Raw genomic sequence first — 16,270 nt, 5'->3', positions numbered from 1 at the left:
GAGAGCAAGAATCGCGGCCCTCATGACGTGCTCTGCGGCTAGATGAACACATGCCCCCCCCCTCAAAAAAAAATGAACATATAGACATCCAAGTACAGTAGAGTCTAAAACTAGGAATGTTGCCCACAGACTCATCACCAACCGTCACCTCCTTTCCGAACGCACCCTGCAGCTTGCTAGCACAACTCCTTTGACAAAAACCTCCCGAATCCATCACTAGTTTTTCCACAAATACATGTCATCTATCGACATCCATGCGTCGGCCGGCAAACGCTGCTGACACGAGCGGATTCAACGGGTTTCATTCCTAGCACTGTCACCGGTACATGCCATGCCTGATGGACAGCAAGCTGTGTGAATCACCCATCATCAGTGTGTTCGCCGCGCCCAATGATTCGGTGCGATCGATTCCTCCTCCCCATTATTGGCGAATCGATCGGAATCGCAGTGGAATGTCAACCGAAACTTGGCCGCCACTGGCCCGTCGTCGCCACTGACGGAGAAACTAGCTAGATCTGGTACACAGAGTGCACGCCGGCGACGCCGCTTGCATTTGTCTATCGCAAAAGAAGCCAAGAAGCCATCAATGATCGTCAGGATTAAGCACAGCTAGCAAGTAGGTAGCATGTTTATTAGATTAATTGGCCTGGACTTATAGTACTTGTACGCACTGTATTTGTAATAAACTTTTTGTCATCTGGGGGAGGTGTGACCTGATTTTGGAGGCTACCAGCTATCTAATCTGGCCAACATATATATTCGATCAAATATGATACATTTTGAGTGGTTACATGATTCAACGCTGCTCTTTTCGATTTGCAATGTACGCCCACAGTCTCAAAAGTGTCGGTTTTAGGACGTCTATCCTTATGCTGATTGCTATGATGTTTTCACCTTTCAAGACTTTTAAGGTCGGTTTTTGCATGCTTCGAGAGCAGTGGGTACCTTGTTTGGATTGATTTATTGCTATCTTGAATAAGGCCGCCAATTCGTGTCCATAAGAGTCACCACGGACCTAAGTTCAATTAATTGAGCTAGTTTTTCCAAAATATGTTATATTCATTTTTTAGAAAAAATAGTTCAGTTAATCTAAATTAAACAAGATTTATGGTGATCCTTAGGCTAGGCTCAGTGAATAGTTTCAAGCCTGAAAACTTAATAACTGTGCCGGCTGAGTTTTATGGGAATGAAACTCCTCTCTCATCTCGTGAAACTGTGCTTCATCTTTCCTCGTATTCAAGCCGCCTATTTTTTAGATTTGTTGGTTTTTTTTATCTATCTGCAATAATGGTGGGTGTAAACATACGTCGTGAAACAGAGAGTACCTGTTTCCTCGAGCCTCTCGCACATCTGGGTGCATTTGAAGTGCATGGCGTCCTTTTCAAATCCTATGAAATTTGATATGCTTCATAAAAAAAATTCTCGGTTCCAAACAAAGATTAAGCATAGCCTGATGAATGCTGCCATCGCTTGAGATGAACTCCTATAATTACCAATTCTTCCAGTTTACCTGGGCACCGCCAACTTTAAAGTCCACATCAGGACAGATGGTAATAGTATTAGTCCACATCATCAATCAGCAGCAATGAAAAAATTGACCCAAACGAGCAGCAGGACAAAGAAAAGCCATCCATCCAAATGGATCAGACCCATGCAAGCTCTGAAGCTCTGTTCTTGCAGCACCCATTGACTATCTCCAAGCTTTGTTGGCCTACGGCTTCTATTTAAAATGGAGTGTGTAGAAGCAGTACAACATATCAAGTTGGGCAGGCCAGCCGGCCCGAACTAACTGAGCATCATCTCGTATCCCTCTTGCATGGATGCTGGTCGCTTGTTTACGCCTCGATTAGTCTATAAATACATACCTGACCAGATTGGCATCTCCATCAGTCGTGTGCCAGCCACACGCCCCTGTCTCCCTCCTGCCTCTCACTCTGCATGCCCCTCTCCAGCAAGGTCAGCTTGATCAGTCTCTCGACTTTCTCTCAAGCAGATTACTTGCACAAATTCGTCATCGCATCCTTACCCTTTTTGGCTGCAGATCATGGCGAACCACGCGTGGATGCTGCGCCGCGTAGTTGCCGCGATCGTGGTTGCCGGGGTTGCGGTGTCCGCGCAGGCGCCGCCGCCGCCGGTGACGAGCGCGCTGCTACAGCAGGTGGCGGGGGCGCTGCAGATGTACGTGGACCCGCTGCCGCAGATGGCCAAGATCCGCGGCTACGGCTTCCAGCAGGGCCGCGTGGTGCCCGTCAACCTCACCATCGGCATGTTCCAGAAGAACTGGGTACGCGTACAGAGCTGACGAAAAATTCACTAGTACTTCGTACACGTATACGGATCGAGTCTAAGACATTGACTCATAGACTGTATGCTAATGCAATTTTCACTCATCGCCGGCAGAAATTCCACCGCGACCTGCCGGAGACGCCGGTGTTCGTGTACGGGCAGTGCGCCGACTCCGCCACATTCCCGGGCCCGACGATCGTCGCCCGCCACGACGTGCCGCTCGCGGTGACGTGGGAGAACCACCTCCCCGACCGCCACATCCTGCCGTGGGACCCCACCGTGCCCACCGCCATCCCCAGGAACGGCGGCGTCCCCACCGTCGTCCACCTCCACGGCAGCGCCCACCCGCCGCAGGCCGACGGCAGCGCCTTCGCCTGGTTCACCGCGGGGTTCCGCGAGACGGGGCCCGCGTGGACGCAGGCCACGTACCGGTACCCCAACGTGCAGCCGCCCGGCAACCTCTGGTACCACGACCACGCGCTCGGCCTCACCCGTGCCAACCTCCTCGCCGGCCTCCTCGGCGCCTACGTCATCGAGAAGCCGGAGGTCGACGTGCCCATGGACCTGCCCTGCGACGACGACGACCTCCACCTCGTCATCGCGGACCGCAGCTTCAACGTCGACGGCTCGCTGTACATGAACTCCACGGGCTCCGCACCGTCCGTCCACCCGCAGTGGCAGCCCGAGTACTTCGGCGAGGCCATCACCGTGAACGGCAAGGCGTGGCCGTTCCTCGCCGTGCACCGCCGCCGCTACCGGTTCCGCATCCTCAACGCCAGCAACGCACGCTACTTCAACGTCTCGCTCTCCAACGGCATGCCCTTCCACGTCGTCGGCTCCGACGCGTCGTACCTCGCCGCGCCGGTCACCGTGTCCAGCCTCCTCATCTCCCCGGCCGAGATCTTCGACGTCGTCGTCGACTTCTCCATGTCGCAGACGGCCGAGGTCGAGATGCTCAACTCGGCGCCGTACCCGTTCCCGACCGGCACGGCGCCGGGGCCGCTCAATGGCAAGGTGATGAAGTTCGTGGTCGCCCCGAACGGGCCCCGCGACCCGCCGGACAACTCGACGGTGCCGGACAGCGAGGTGCCGTACGCGAACGTGGCGTCGCCGGGGCCGACGTCGGAGACGAGGTACATCGCGATGTACGAGTACCTGACGCCGTCCGGGCAGTCGACGCACCTCTACATCAACGGGCTGCGGCTGGAGGACCCCGTGACGGAGACGCCGCGGTCGGGGACGACGGAGCTGTGGCACGTGATCAACCTCACCGGCGACAACCACCCGCTGCACATCCACCTGGGCATGTTCCAGGCCGTCAAGATGCAGCAGCTCCTCGACCTGCAGGCGTTCACCGACTGCATGACCCAGGTCAACGACGCCGTCAGGTGCGGCGTGGACCGGCACGCGGTGGGGCCCGTGGTGCCGGTGCCGGACCACGAGAAGACGTGGAAGAACGTGGTGAAGGTGCCGCCGGGGTTCGTGACCACGGTGGTGGTGGCGTTCAAGCTGGTGGACACCAACCAGCCCTACCCCTTCGACGCCACGGCGGAGCCTGGATACGTCTACCATTGCCACGTAAGCGCCACATCTTCCACCTGGTTTCGTTCATGTGTCGCCAATCAACAAGTATTCTGACGTGGTACCGTGTGATGCTGTCCAGATCCTGGATCACGAAGACAACGCCATGATCCGGCCACTGAAGCTGCTTCTGTGAAGAGACTTGCAAGACCCAATGAGCCGGTGATGATTGATGAAGAGGAGTTGTTGCCTGCGGAGGAAGGGGTCAGAAATATTCATTTATTGCGTTTACGATTGCATGATTATTTGTTTAATATGTAAATTTTCATTTTATAAATTGCTTTGTAAGCATTTCCATCATACTGTTTCTATCATGCCAATGATTGGCAAGTACACGAAAAAAATAGCCACGTATTGTATTCTGTTATATCAAGTGAATAATGTATAAGCATTCTTTGTAACCTGGCAGTATGTAGATTGCCTCTGTTTCCTATTCTTTTATGCAGTCAATACCGTCTAGTTATGTTCAGCAGTAATTCTGCTAGTAGTAATGTAGTATGAAGAGCAGTGTAAATCAGCGATCAGCAAGAATGCACAAAACACAAAAAAAAAGTATATAGCAAGGTCAGTGCAAGCACTCGGAAATTTTAAACCTTAATAGCATGCAGTGCAGCAGCAAAGTTAATTAACTCCTGATATAAACTTTTGCCGTTCAAGAGTGCTGCAGGGACATGCCGGCCAAGCACTGCCCATGACATCTAAGATGCATGAACAGCAAGCTCTTACATGCCTCTGCGTCGGCAGTTGGACAGCGGATCCATGATGTTGTTCACGTTCTGAAAATATAGCAGCATTCATGTCAACGCTACATTAGGGAAGTCCAGACGGAAACCCAGTAACTTAACGCTAATCATCATTAGGAGTTTGATTTCAACTGACGAACTAAGGCTAAATTTAAATGACTCCATGCCTAGTTCAGGTGCCCCAGCTCAGGCGAGCGTAGGCAGATGAACCCAAATGGATCAACGCTTTCTCTTGTGAGTCCTCCACTGCTTCATGACATGCTGGACGGCTTCCTTCAGGGTTGCTTTCCTGTCCTCCTTGTAGTTCCACAGCTCTGGTACGGGGTAGCGGCCACTGGGATTGTACTCGTTGATCTCAACCAATGCCTTTGTGACCAGCGCATATATTTCTTCGCCATGCTCTTCTTTCAGCTTCCAAAGGTTCTCATCCTCCTCTGAAAGAACTTCCTGCACCAGACAATGCCCATCAGATGCTACAATGTAGCATTGAACTACTAGCAGACATTTAGGGAAGCAGGAAAGCAATTGTAAGTGATCAAGGGGCGTACCATTTCTTTTCCATCAACCACTTTAACCCGGAAAGGGTGCCAGTTTGGGTTTCTAATTTCCTCTTCCCATTTTGAACAAAGCATAGCATATTTGACTTCTGCATCCTCTTTCGATGACTTTTTCCCGCAAGCAATTCCGAATGCTTTCAGATCAAGTTCACCCATTCTCTTGATACCTATATTTGATCGGCCAACAGAAAGCTCCTGAAAGCCCTGCAGCATGCACCAACCAGAAGGGAAATGGCATGAGATGTGAGCAAAAGCAAAGCATAAATAGGTGTCAATTGATTTGAAAAGGCACACAAAATATAATATGAGGTAGCTTACAGCTATCAGCTCCTTCCGAGCATTTTGCAACTCATCGTTGCTCTTTCTTTCCTTGATAAGCAGAGTCTGGTTCAGTGACTCCATATCCTCCATTTCATTGTACTTATCCTGTAGCTCCTCAGTGAGTTCTCTTATCTTCTTCTTTGATTCGGAATCTTCCTCACCAGGCATATGCTTCATAACTTCCAATTTTCCCTGGAGCTGTTGTATTTCTAGCTCAAGCTTCTGTTTGGCATCCAGTTGTTGTTGTAACTTGAGGATTTTTTGTAGAGCAACCTGTTTCTCCCTCTGCATTTTACACACAGTAACACACTCATATATATTAAGTTTCTCAAGAAATAACACAAAAACGATATTTTATATTTGACCAAGAAGCAAACCTTGTGTTCTTCCACAAGCTTAAGCACGTTCTCATCGGTCTTCTGCTGCTCCATTGTTGCCATCTTAAGATGCTTAGTTTTCATTTCGTTCTACAGTCAACCACAAAAGCTTGAAATAAGTTGCATGTATATCACACTAAAGAAAACTTTAACAGCACCCTGCATTTCAACAAAGTAGAATTTTGTTATCGCTCTACTGCCCAAGATTAAGGATGGTAAGGTCATACGGAAATTTGAACCCATTCGCTAGTTGAACAGTCAACATAAAATTACAACAACTTAGCCTTTTGTCCCAAGCAAGTTGGGGTAGGCTAGAGATGAAACCCCACAGAAAATAAGAATAAGAAACACAAAAAGGGCACAAGCCAAAGGAAGAGTTAGGGGTTAAACAAAAAGTAACAAAGGTCACGGTTCAGGTACGTTAATTGCTAATCTCCAAGCGCTTCTATCCATAACTAATTCCTTAGCGATATTCCACTCCTTAAGGTCTCTCTTAACCGTCTCGTCCCAAGTTAGTCTAGGTCTACCTCTACCTCTCTTTACATTATCGCCCCGCTTTAAAACTCCACTACGCACCAGCGCCTCGGGAGGCCTCCGTTGTACATGTCCAAACCATCTCAACCGATGTTGAATCACCTTCTCCTCGATAGGTGCCACCCCTACCCTATCTCGAATCTCTTCGTTCCGGACTCTATCCCTTCTTGTATGCCCGCAGAACCAACGCAGCATACGCATCTCTGCTACACTCAGTTGCTGTACATGTCGACTTTTTGTAGGCCAACATTCAGCACTGTATAGCATCACCGGGCGAATCGCCGTCCTATAGAACTTACCTTTTAGCCTCTGTGGCACCTTCTTGTCACAGAGGATGCCCGAAGCTTGCCGCCACTTCAACCAGCCGGCTAAAATTCTATGTCTAACATCTTCATCAATGTCTCCATCTTTCTGAAGCATTGATCCTAAATACCGGAAAGTATCCTTCTTGGCTACCACTTGACCTTCGAGGCTAACGTCCCCATCCTCATGCCTAGTCGGGCTAAAGTCGCACATCATATACTCGGTCTTGGTCCTACTCAGTCTGAATCCCCTCGACTCTAGCGTGTGTCTCCACAGCTCTAACTTCATATTAACCCTGCCCTACTCTCATCAACTAGCACCACATCATCAGCAAAGAGCATACAACAGTCAATATAAAATTACTGCCCCAAAATACTAACCAGTAGGTTGCTAAGGGTGGCCAATAAGGCATAAGGCAGTGGTAACAAATCATCCGGTTTATCCCAGGAAGATACATAATGGAAGCGGTATCAATATTGTATGCACGCTTATCGATGAGTTGATAGGAGAATGGTTTAACAGCTTTCTCATGGTTCGTATGGATTTTATTGGTGTAGGCATTGGTTTGAGGAAAAGAACTGGAGCCTAATGTTATATTTTATTCTGCTTGTTTTTGGTTTAACAGATGGGAATTGTTTCAATGCAAGGAAATTTTTGAGATTGAACATTGATATGAGGCAGATATTTAACAATTGAAGGATGCTGATTTCTTGTTGCCGTTTTACTGAAGATGGTGAACTTCATCATTTTATTGAGTCAGTCTAATAAAAAGGTCTATGTTTGCCATATGCTGCTGGATGAAACTTGCAAAGGCAGTGAACCTGCTCCGTGGCTTTGGTTGTTTTTCAGGAGTAACTATTATAAACAGACGTGGATTGTTTTATCAGCTTTCTTATATGAAATTAGGGGGGGAATCCTTCCGATCCTATTTCTCGAAGAAGACACAAAGTAAACTTGTACAGCTTCCCTGCATTGTACCCTGATTCCCCTATCGATAAACTATATGCAAATGTAATCTGGAAACAAATGTAAGAGAAGTAAAACAATAAAACGGAATGCTATGCACAACAAAAGGAATGCTGTTTTGCAAAAGTGCAGAAATAATCAACATTATCCCTGCAACCAAAAAAGAAAAATATAAAAAAGAAGAGAAAGCAAAACTTTAAAATTTCTTGATAGGAGAAAGCTGCAGACTAGCAATAAACCATCACACACCTTTTCCTTCTCTTGCTGAAGGTTCCTTCTGTCGTAATCACTTTGCGAAGCTAGCTCATCAAGCTCCTTGGATCTCGAGTCAAGTTCCTGCATCTTGGACTCCAACTCGGAACGGAGCTTTTGATTGTCATCAATGATCTTAAGTGAATGCCTACGGGCAAGTTGCTGCATCTTGCGAATTTCTGATAAGAAAACAAGTTTAAAAGATTGTTAATGGAAGTTCCAGTTATAATTAGAGGATAGAATTGCATATATGTTGACAACTTAACCATGACAAAACATATATTAATAGTAAAAGATCAACACAAACCTTCATTGTAATTCTGGAGGAGCTGCTCTCTTTGATCCATCATCCTGTCAAGCGATGCGGTTGTCTCATTACACTTAGATTCAAGTTCTTGCACATGCCTGTTCTTTACTTCAATCTGGCTTGCTAAATTAGCGACAAGCTTATCAGTTTTACGGGTCCCTTCATTTTCAAGATCGCCTACAGTTTTCAGATCACCATTTTTTCGCAAATGATCTCCTATAGGCCCTTGACATCTATGATCATCAGCCCTTGCAACCCATCCAAACATTTCTGAGCCTCGGTACTTCTTCAGCTTCCAGTCCCTTTTGCCATAACCCTCTGCCTCGAAATGATTTTCAAAGGCGAGTGCATTTTTGAAGCCACTCCAGTCTTTGGCAAATTCAACAATAGCATTGCCTGTGTGACCTCTATAATTCCACAAAGGAATAACCTTTTGTGGGCAGAAGCGTGAAAGTTGCTCCTTCAGCCGATTTCCACTCTGGCCAACTTGGCGTCCATTCTTCCACTCAGTAGGAACATTAACTAGAACACCCATCCAGGGCCAGACAAACTGATCATCTCTGTTTCCAAGACTTTGAGACTCTATAAGCATTGTCGGTTGCGACTGTGACTCAGATGACCTGGCAGATTCATCCTTCAAATATTTGGCAAGGGCACGGTGGGTTGCCTTGTCTTTTGCTTGTCGATTAGCTGCTGAACCTACTCCTGTGGCATGTTGAAGTAGGTTATTCATGCTGTAATCTTTTTTCCTTTTCTCCCTGCAGAATGGACAACTGTAGGTCCCACGATCCTTCACTTTTATATCTCCTGATTTCAAACGTTCATAAACCTCGGCTTCACGCTCATCAATCTCAGAATCACTAATTTCGTAATCATCTTCTGAACTAGAGCCCATTTTCAGAGAGGAGGGACAAGTGCAATGACCTAGAGGACAAATACGAGAACACAATTTCAGCATTTTGATTAACTTGGTCAACATAATGCAACACTAATTGAACATTGTATGAAAGTTAGGAATTTCTCAAACCATCGCGGAAGCAAATGATAAAGCACGGGTTAAGAAACTCTCTCTAAATTAACTGGATATAAAGAGCACTATTTAATCATGTGGAAAAATAAACAAGCTAACTAGACAAAGCATGCAAAAGCTTCTGAACCACAAGTGCTGCTCTACTTCCACTGTGCTGTTGGTCTGCTCCTAAAACTCAAATCTGAAAGATACTCAAGCACACAAGCTGTTGGTACACATCAGCCATGCATGATTAAAACAATGAGCTAAATATATACTATCACGCTGGTGCAATGTACCATATGAAAGGATAAATACAATAGTAGCTTAGGTTAGAGTTAAGATAAACTATAAATGCAAGCTACTCCTCCGTTCCAAATTCTAGGCCATTTTGAAAAATCTAGATACATAGTTTTTGCTATGTATCAGGCGCAACAAGAGAAGCCTGCAGCTGCGACAGAACAAAGACACGGAGAAACGCTTGTGCCCGGGAGAGCCTCCAGCGACTGTCGAACAGAACAGGAAACAGAGCAACGGCAGCAGGCCGAGCCTCACAAAACTCGACCAAATCAAAACCGATCCACACGAGATTTGGACCACAGTCTCACTACATCATGGGCACACTATTCCAACTGAAAACACCCAAAAAGACTCAGTATTTGACACTAATCTCACAATTTCCGGAAAACCCTAGAGAGAGGAAATTTGGAGAAACTCCACAAGCATGCCAAAATTCACAAGCAAAACCCCCCACGCCGTGCTCCCAATCGCCACACGGGACGTCGAGAGAACCCACATTCCCCCGCGATCCCCTCCTACGGGGTCGCCTCGACGACTTGGAGTTGGGCACGTATGGGTTTTTTCATCCTTAGCAGTTAACACGTAGGGAAATGAAGCGCCACAGAGACCACTACACGGACGCAGGTGAGGGAAGGGAAGGGAAGGGCAGGGAAGGGAAGGGAGGAAGGGGCGAGGGATACCTCCGGCGATCGGCGGCGGCCGGTGGAGGTGGGGCGTGCGAGGAGGAGGGTTTTGCGCCGCCTCCCCACGCGTCTGCCCGTCTGCTCCAGTCGGATGCGTGCGTCGTGTGGGTAGAGCCGCAGAAGACGGACAGGTGGAGGTGTCAAAGTGGCGTGAACTCCAGCCGTCGTCTGTTCGTTTTCTGTTTTCCATTTTTTTTTAAAAAAACACTTTCTATTTTTATGAGTTGTCCAGCCGTGGCACCTCCTTGTAAGTTCCGTGCGATGTCCAGCTGTAAAAGGAATTTCGACCGATGAATTGTGCCACGATTGGTGTGAGTCATCGCTCCCGTTGTATGCGCGTGTGTTTCTATCAGGAGGAGCCACTGTAAGTTTTGTGCCGCACCCAGCTGGTGCTGGAAAGAGGATATCCACCTCTGAACTGCGTCATGATTGGTGGGAGGCCCATCATTATTGCATGCTTTCTTAGATAATCCAATTTTATAATTAAGCGCATAATTTTTTTATCAGTATTCAGTTAGATACCTTCCTAAAAAAATTCATGCAACACCTACAAGAATGTATTTACCGCGTGTGTGGGTCCCCATTGTCCAAATAATGCTCCGTGTCTCATTTCATTTTGACCCCTCTCTCTAGAGTCTAGTCTCTGTGCTTGTTTTTTTGTTCTTGTGAATTGGGAAAAAAATTGTGGAAGTTTTTTAAATATCTTTTCTGAAAAGTAATTCGCTAAAATTTATATATTTTCGAATGTAGCATTGCCCTTTCCTTGTCAAGGAAAGTGCAGCAAGAGTGATCTTGCGCCAATCATATAAACAACATACTAGAAAATCAACCATTGTAGAATGTAAATTATGCTTCGACAAATGCTGTCTACCCTGGCACACTTCATTATTGTATTTGATTCAGGACATATCTTTTGTGACTCCTACTGTGCAAACATCTCAACAAACTGGATCAGTTCATCTCAATCAATTATGGACCAAAGCATAATTGAGATGAAGTGATCCTCCACTCAGTCTCGGAGGTTCAATCTCTTTTTTGCCGGACGAATCCTCAATGAAATTTTGCTGGGAATCGTTCAACGCACAATCTTCATCGGCCTCATCATCTCGTTGTCCTCGTGGTCCAAGATCTGCATTTTTTTTCAAAGGGCAGAAGTCTTGTTCAGGACAGACTACTGACAGAGTGGTGAACAGAAACCGCTCAAATTAGCTCGGCAGATCGACGAGACGCGTAGCAAGATAGCTTACATGGCAGTGGTACACGTAGCCGGGACCGGTGGTGACATCGAAGGGGAAGCGGCTCTCCTCCGGCGACGCGGCGCCGGACGACAGCGGCTTGAACCGCACGAGGATCCTCGTCACCGCGCTGGGCCGCACCTTGAAGACGTTCTTCCACCCGCGCTCCTGCCGCGGCACGACGTGCCTCCGCCCGCCGGCGAGGTGCCGGTCGATCCCGCACGCGCGCGCGTCGTTCCGGCCTCGCATGCACTCCCTGAACTCGTCCACGCGCCGGAGCGACCGCTGCTCCAGCACGGCGAAGAGCGCCAGGTGCACGTGCAGCGGGTGGTTGTCATCGGTCAGGTTGATCACGTCCCAGAGCTCCGACGTGCCCTCCCTCGGCGTCTCCGTCACCGGGTCCATGTACGACCGCGCGTTCAGGTACAGGTGCGTCGGCTCGTCCGTGCCGTTCTTTTGGTACTCGTACATGGTGATGCGCCGCGTCGTGGCCGCCTCGCGCGCGTCGGGCCTCGGGTAGTGCGGCATCAGCGCCGCCGGCACGGCCGAGGTGTCCGGCTCCGCGGCGTCCTCGATCAGGAACTTCATCACCGCGATGGTCTCCGCCTTGTCGCCGGGGTCGCCGGGGTACGGGGCCGGGGCGTCGTCGCTCAGGACCGCCGCGTCGGCGATCGACCCCGCAAAGTCGACCACGACGTCGGCGATCTCGGACGGCGCGACGAGGAACGTGTCGGTAGCCACCGGCCTGGCGAGGTACACCGAGTCGGACCCGACGTGCACGAAGCGGAGGCCGGCGGACAGGCGGAGCCGGAAGAAGCGCGCGTTGCTGGCGTTAAGGATGCGGAAGCGGTAGCGCCGCCGCCGCACGCGGAGGTACGGCCACGCCTTGCCGTTGACGACGACGACGGCGCCGAAGTACTCCGGCTGCCACTGCGGGTGCACGTCGGGGTTGTTGCCGGTGCGGTTCATGAAGAGCGCCCCGTCGGCGCGGAAGTCGCGGTCGAACAGCACAAGGTTCCGGTCGAACGCCTCCCCCGACGGCAGGTTCAGCGGGGCCTCCTCGTCGGGGCTCGCCACGCGGTACGCGCCCATGAGCCCGGCCAGGATGTTGACGCGCGTGAGGCCCATGGCGTGGTCGTGGTACCAGAGGTTCCCGGGCGGCTGCCGGTTCGGGTACGCGTAGGGCGGCGGCGAGAAGCGCGGGCCCGTGGCGGCGAGGCCGGCGGTGAACCAGGCCAGCGAGTGGCCGTCGGAGGAGGAGTGCTGCACGCCGCCGTGGAGGTGGACGACGGTGGGGACGCCGCGGGTGCCCAGCGCCGCGGCGGTGGTGAGCGTGGGGTCCCACGGGAGGAAGTGGCGAGGCGGGAGGTGGTTGACCCACGTCACGTGCGTGGGGACGCCCCGCATGGCCTCGATGGTGGGGCCCGGCACCGTGGCCGTCTCCCTGCTGGCGCCGTAGGCGAAGACACGCGTCGCCGGAAGGTCGCGGTGGAATTTCTGACACAAGACACAAGTGACATGGAGAAAAATCAATAATTCTTCTTCTAAAAAATAAAGAATCAGACAGTAGATCTTACTTTACAGTAGAAAATTGCTTGCAAAAAAAGACATGGCTTTCAAAATGCTCTCAAAAAAGGAAAATGGCTTTGAAATTTTCGTGCATTGCGATGCTGACACTGAGGGCAAACCCACATGATATGCTGCAAAAGCCCTGGCTATAAGACTGGAAGTTGAATGGGCTCCAAAAGTCTGAATTATTGTCTGCCATTGACGATAAGGTGGGGGCCGTGGCCCATGATCGAGCTACATGGATTGTGATGGGGCGGACTTGCCTTCCAGCAGCGTGAGCGATTGTCGTGGCCCGTGAATGTGATCCACGATGCGGACTGGTGCCTCCACTCCACCATTCGTCAGAGACTTGGTGCTTCTTACAGTCGTACGCTTGAGAACGTGAGCACCTGTTCTGAATTTCTGATAAATTGTGTGTGCAGAGGAAGCTACTTTACTGGACTAACCGATACGACCTTGCTATTTCTTAGAAGAATGGGTTGAGCTCACTAGTTCAGTTAACAGCAGGTTCTCCCAGAACCTCCAGAGAGGAGGCCGGTCCCTTCCAAGGACGAGCTAACGACGACTGTAGTGCATGACAGCACAGTGTCATCTTACTTGTGATGCAAATATGCTCTCCTTTTCTACAAAAAGTTCGTAGAGATCACCTAACAGTCTTTGCTTTGATTTGCTAACTAGCCGTAGCCGATGAGCTTAAGAACGAGTTTCCTGTAAAGGGCCGAGAAAAGAACACTGCTACTTTGTCAACATGCTGCACCTTTCAGACGACTGCGTATGAGTATGTGCACTCTTTTCGATTACTAATTCAGACATGCTTTTAAAGGCGATTGATTCAGTGCACAAGACTTGACAAACAGCAGAAGTATCCAGCTAATATTAGCTCTAGCTAATCCAAACACACCACCTAATAGATCAGGTTTCCTAAACCCAGCTAACTATCGCAGGAGTTGTCAACCGTCATCACCTGATTATTCCTAGCTAGCTAATGGACTACAAAACGACCAAAAGGCCCATGGAATTAAAATAACCCACCACTGCTATTCAAGTTTGCTATGAGAGAGTAGAGTGGCCATAAATAAAGGGCATAATGGACAGTTATCTTCCAGAAGCAATAATCTAGCCCCTTCATGATCTCGAGATCCCCATGCTTTTCAGCCAGTTTTCAACTATCCAGTTTTTATTGTAGCTATTCGACCAAAAAAATTTTAGTTCTAATTAATTTTCCGTACGCATCATGAGTCATCAGCATTTGCACAGTGCTTGAAAACAGAAGTCCATACGCAGTTGCACGCCAGGTCGGTCGTTGCCAATTGTCCAAAGTCCTTCCCTTATTCCTATCGTATTACTCTTTCGACGAACTAAGTTGGACGATCTTCTTGTTTCACAAAAAGGCCAAAGAACATGTCGAACAAACTTTTTGCAAGATAAACCACCCAAAAAATTGTGTAAAAGAGAGTATATCGAGCGAGTTTCACCTACTCGGATTACGAGCACTGCTTACCCAGGTGGTGTCGTACATGCCGATGGTGAGGTTGCCGGCGACGAGCGCGCCGCCCTCCGCGACGCCGTACCCGCGCAGCCTCGGCATGTCCGGCAGCTCGTCCACGAATTTCTCCAGCCCCCGCGGGTCCAGAAGGGCGGCCCCGCCACCGCTCTGCTGCTCGCCCCCACCGAGCACCGCCGCCGCCTGCAGCGCCATCGCCACCGCGAGCAAGCAAGCGGACCTCCGCTCCCCCATTATTGCTGACACGCGGAGCACCGACGGTGTGGAGGAAGAAGAGAAGTTCGCCGGGGATTGGAGGATCGGGGAGGTGGGGAGGTTCTCGGTGGAGAGCTCGGAATTTGCCGCCGCCGCTTCTGCACACGGATGCACCGTCCGGCACTGTGCTGTTTGTCCCCTGGTTTTTGGTTTTGAGGTGACCGGTGACGAGAGCAGAGAAAAATCTAGGGATGTCCGCCGGGCAGGAATCGCTATCGCTTTAGACTTGGGAGTGTCATTGGTTTGTAGTGGTCGTGGAATTTCACTTTTGCTGGGGGGGAAGATGTGGCCTCCTGCTCTCCTCTCGGATCAATTATCGGCTCGTTCTCAAGCATAAAAATGGAATAGTGGTAGCTGTCTGTCAGCCAATATTTCTCTCTGTTCCCATGGGGAAGGGGGCCTCTTCCTGCCAAATTTCGTTATACAACTTTCCTTTTATCATGTTTTATTACTGATTTAATTTATCATTTTATTTTTTTTCTGACGTCCAAATCGAGATAATTGCCTAGATTTTGACTTTGCCATTTAAAGATGAGGTGGCGTAGCTGCCACAGTGTAATACTGCCCTGGAAACCGGCTTCAAGGGCAGATGCAAGTAATCCGGATATTGGAAAATCAGTGGGTCAGAGAAACCAAACCAAGTTCTTGAGCAAAGTAGACAACGTAGGGACCTTTTCACTAGAAATATCTCGGATTCATCTCTTAACAAGTACTATTGTACTACTGTAAGTTTTTCTCTTGGCTTTTTTTTTTTACCATACCTCCTTTACTCCTTTACTTTTTTACCATGCTAAGGGGATTTGGATCCTGAACTAATTTTTAAAGTTCTGGATCACATAGAGTATTTGGAGACTAAGGATGCCTTTGTTGGGTTTTTGCACCTCCTTTTGCTTTTGCAAAAGCTAAAAGCTAACCAAAGAAATTTAACGCCCCAAGTACTTTTGCCCAAAAGCAGCTTTCATCCTAGTACAAATGCAAAAGCACCACCCCCCTACTTTCAGTAGCTTTTGAGGTAAAAACTTACCCACCTGCCACTGGTTATGGAAAAAACGGTTCGTTGTATTGAGCTCCCCTCATCCGCTCCCCTCCCGCCCGCCCCCCCCCCCCCCGACCCCCGCGCCGCCAGCGCCGCCTACCTTGCGCACTGCTCGCCCGCCCCCCTCCTGCTGGCGGCTTGTCGCCCGCTCGCCCCGCCCGGTCGCTTGGAGCCTGCGCCGCCCCCCCTCCCCCTCCCCCCCGGCGCCAGCTCGTCCCGGAGCCCCCCCCCCCCTCTCCCCCGGGGCGTCCAGAGCCTCAATGCCCGCGCCTGCCCCGGCCACCCCGACGTGAGTATTTCGCACAAATCCATGATTAAAAGTTTCATAGTATATTTTTGGCCAATCTTATCGGTTGTCTAGGTGTGAAATAGTGAACATATTATGTTTGTATGAATATTTTGGTTTATACACAGTCCTACAAAACTTCAGGGGTATTACAGGTATTTCACAC

The 16,270-nt window shown here is 49.6% G+C and overlaps 3 protein-coding genes across 3 annotated transcripts; 1 reads left to right on the top strand and 2 right to left on the bottom strand.

Annotated features, from left to right (window-relative positions):
• The first annotated feature begins 2,039 nt into the window (after window positions 1-2,039).
• Window positions 2,040-4,210, top strand: LOC112895263 (multicopper oxidase LPR1 homolog 4). Its single transcript, XM_025963208.1, has 3 exons — window positions 2,040-2,284; window positions 2,401-3,864; window positions 3,950-4,210. The coding sequence occupies exons 1-3, from the start codon at window positions 2,045-2,047 to the stop codon at window positions 4,001-4,003; spliced, it is 1,758 nt and encodes a 585-aa protein (XP_025818993.1). The 5' UTR covers window positions 2,040-2,044; the 3' UTR covers window positions 4,004-4,210.
• A 278-nt stretch (window positions 4,211-4,488) lies between these two features.
• LOC112891591 (factor of DNA methylation 1-like) lies at window positions 4,489-10,338 on the bottom strand. The gene is made up of 7 exons (XM_025958487.1): window positions 10,217-10,338; window positions 8,228-9,151; window positions 7,918-8,099; window positions 5,866-5,955; window positions 5,486-5,773; window positions 5,159-5,371; window positions 4,489-5,057 (listed from the first exon to the last, which is right to left on the bottom strand). The coding sequence occupies exons 2-7, from the start codon at window positions 9,120-9,122 to the stop codon at window positions 4,830-4,832; spliced, it is 1,896 nt and encodes a 631-aa protein (XP_025814272.1). The 5' UTR covers window positions 9,123-9,151; window positions 10,217-10,338; the 3' UTR covers window positions 4,489-4,829.
• Window positions 10,339-11,034: 696 nt separating this feature from the next.
• LOC112894731 (multicopper oxidase LPR1 homolog 2-like) lies at window positions 11,035-14,978 on the bottom strand. Its single transcript, XM_025962532.1, has 3 exons — window positions 14,525-14,978; window positions 11,467-12,951; window positions 11,035-11,348 (listed from the first exon to the last, which is right to left on the bottom strand). The coding sequence occupies exons 1-3, from the start codon at window positions 14,759-14,761 to the stop codon at window positions 11,295-11,297; spliced, it is 1,776 nt and encodes a 591-aa protein (XP_025818317.1). The 5' UTR covers window positions 14,762-14,978; the 3' UTR covers window positions 11,035-11,294.
• Between the last annotated feature and the right edge of the window lie 1,292 nt (window positions 14,979-16,270).

Source organism: Panicum hallii, chromosome 5, assembly GCF_002211085.1.
Source record: "Panicum hallii strain FIL2 chromosome 5, PHallii_v3.1, whole genome shotgun sequence".
Classification (NCBI taxonomy): domain Eukaryota; kingdom Viridiplantae; phylum Streptophyta; class Magnoliopsida; order Poales; family Poaceae; genus Panicum; species Panicum hallii.
This window is presented reverse-complemented; position numbering and strand designations above follow the sequence as displayed.

What these genes read in the sequence shown, in the direction of transcription:
- LOC112895263 (XM_025963208.1), top strand. Translation starts at nt 2,045, where the DNA reads ATGGCGAACCACGCGTGGATGCTGCGCCGCGTAGTTGCCGCGATCGTG. An exon ending in GCATGTTCCAGAAGAACTGG is followed by an intron (nt 2,285 to 2,400) that starts GTACGCGTACAG and finishes CATCGCCGGCAG; the next exon opens with AAATTCCACCGCGACCTGCC. An exon ending in GATACGTCTACCATTGCCAC is followed by an intron (nt 3,865 to 3,949) that starts GTAAGCGCCACA and finishes GATGCTGTCCAG; the next exon opens with ATCCTGGATCACGAAGACAA.
- LOC112891591 (XM_025958487.1), bottom strand. Translation starts at nt 9,122, where the DNA reads ATGGGCTCTAGTTCAGAAGATGATTACGAAATTAGTGATTCTGAGATT. An exon ending in TTCAGCAAGAGAAGGAAAAG is followed by an intron (nt 5,956 to 7,917) that starts GTGTGTGATGGT and finishes GGTTGACTGTAG; the next exon opens with AACGAAATGAAAACTAAGCA. An exon ending in AGCTTGTGGAAGAACACAAG is followed by an intron (nt 5,774 to 5,865) that starts GTTTGCTTCTTG and finishes TGTAAAATGCAG; the next exon opens with AGGGAGAAACAGGTTGCTCT.
- LOC112894731 (XM_025962532.1), bottom strand. Translation starts at nt 14,761, where the DNA reads ATGGGGGAGCGGAGGTCCGCTTGCTTGCTCGCGGTGGCGATGGCGCTG. An exon ending in GCATGTACGACACCACCTGG is followed by an intron (nt 12,952 to 14,524) that starts GTAAGCAGTGCT and finishes GTCTTGTGTCAG; the next exon opens with AAATTCCACCGCGACCTTCC. An exon ending in GCTACGTGTACCACTGCCAT is followed by an intron (nt 11,349 to 11,466) that starts GTAAGCTATCTT and finishes AAAAAAATGCAG; the next exon opens with ATCTTGGACCACGAGGACAA.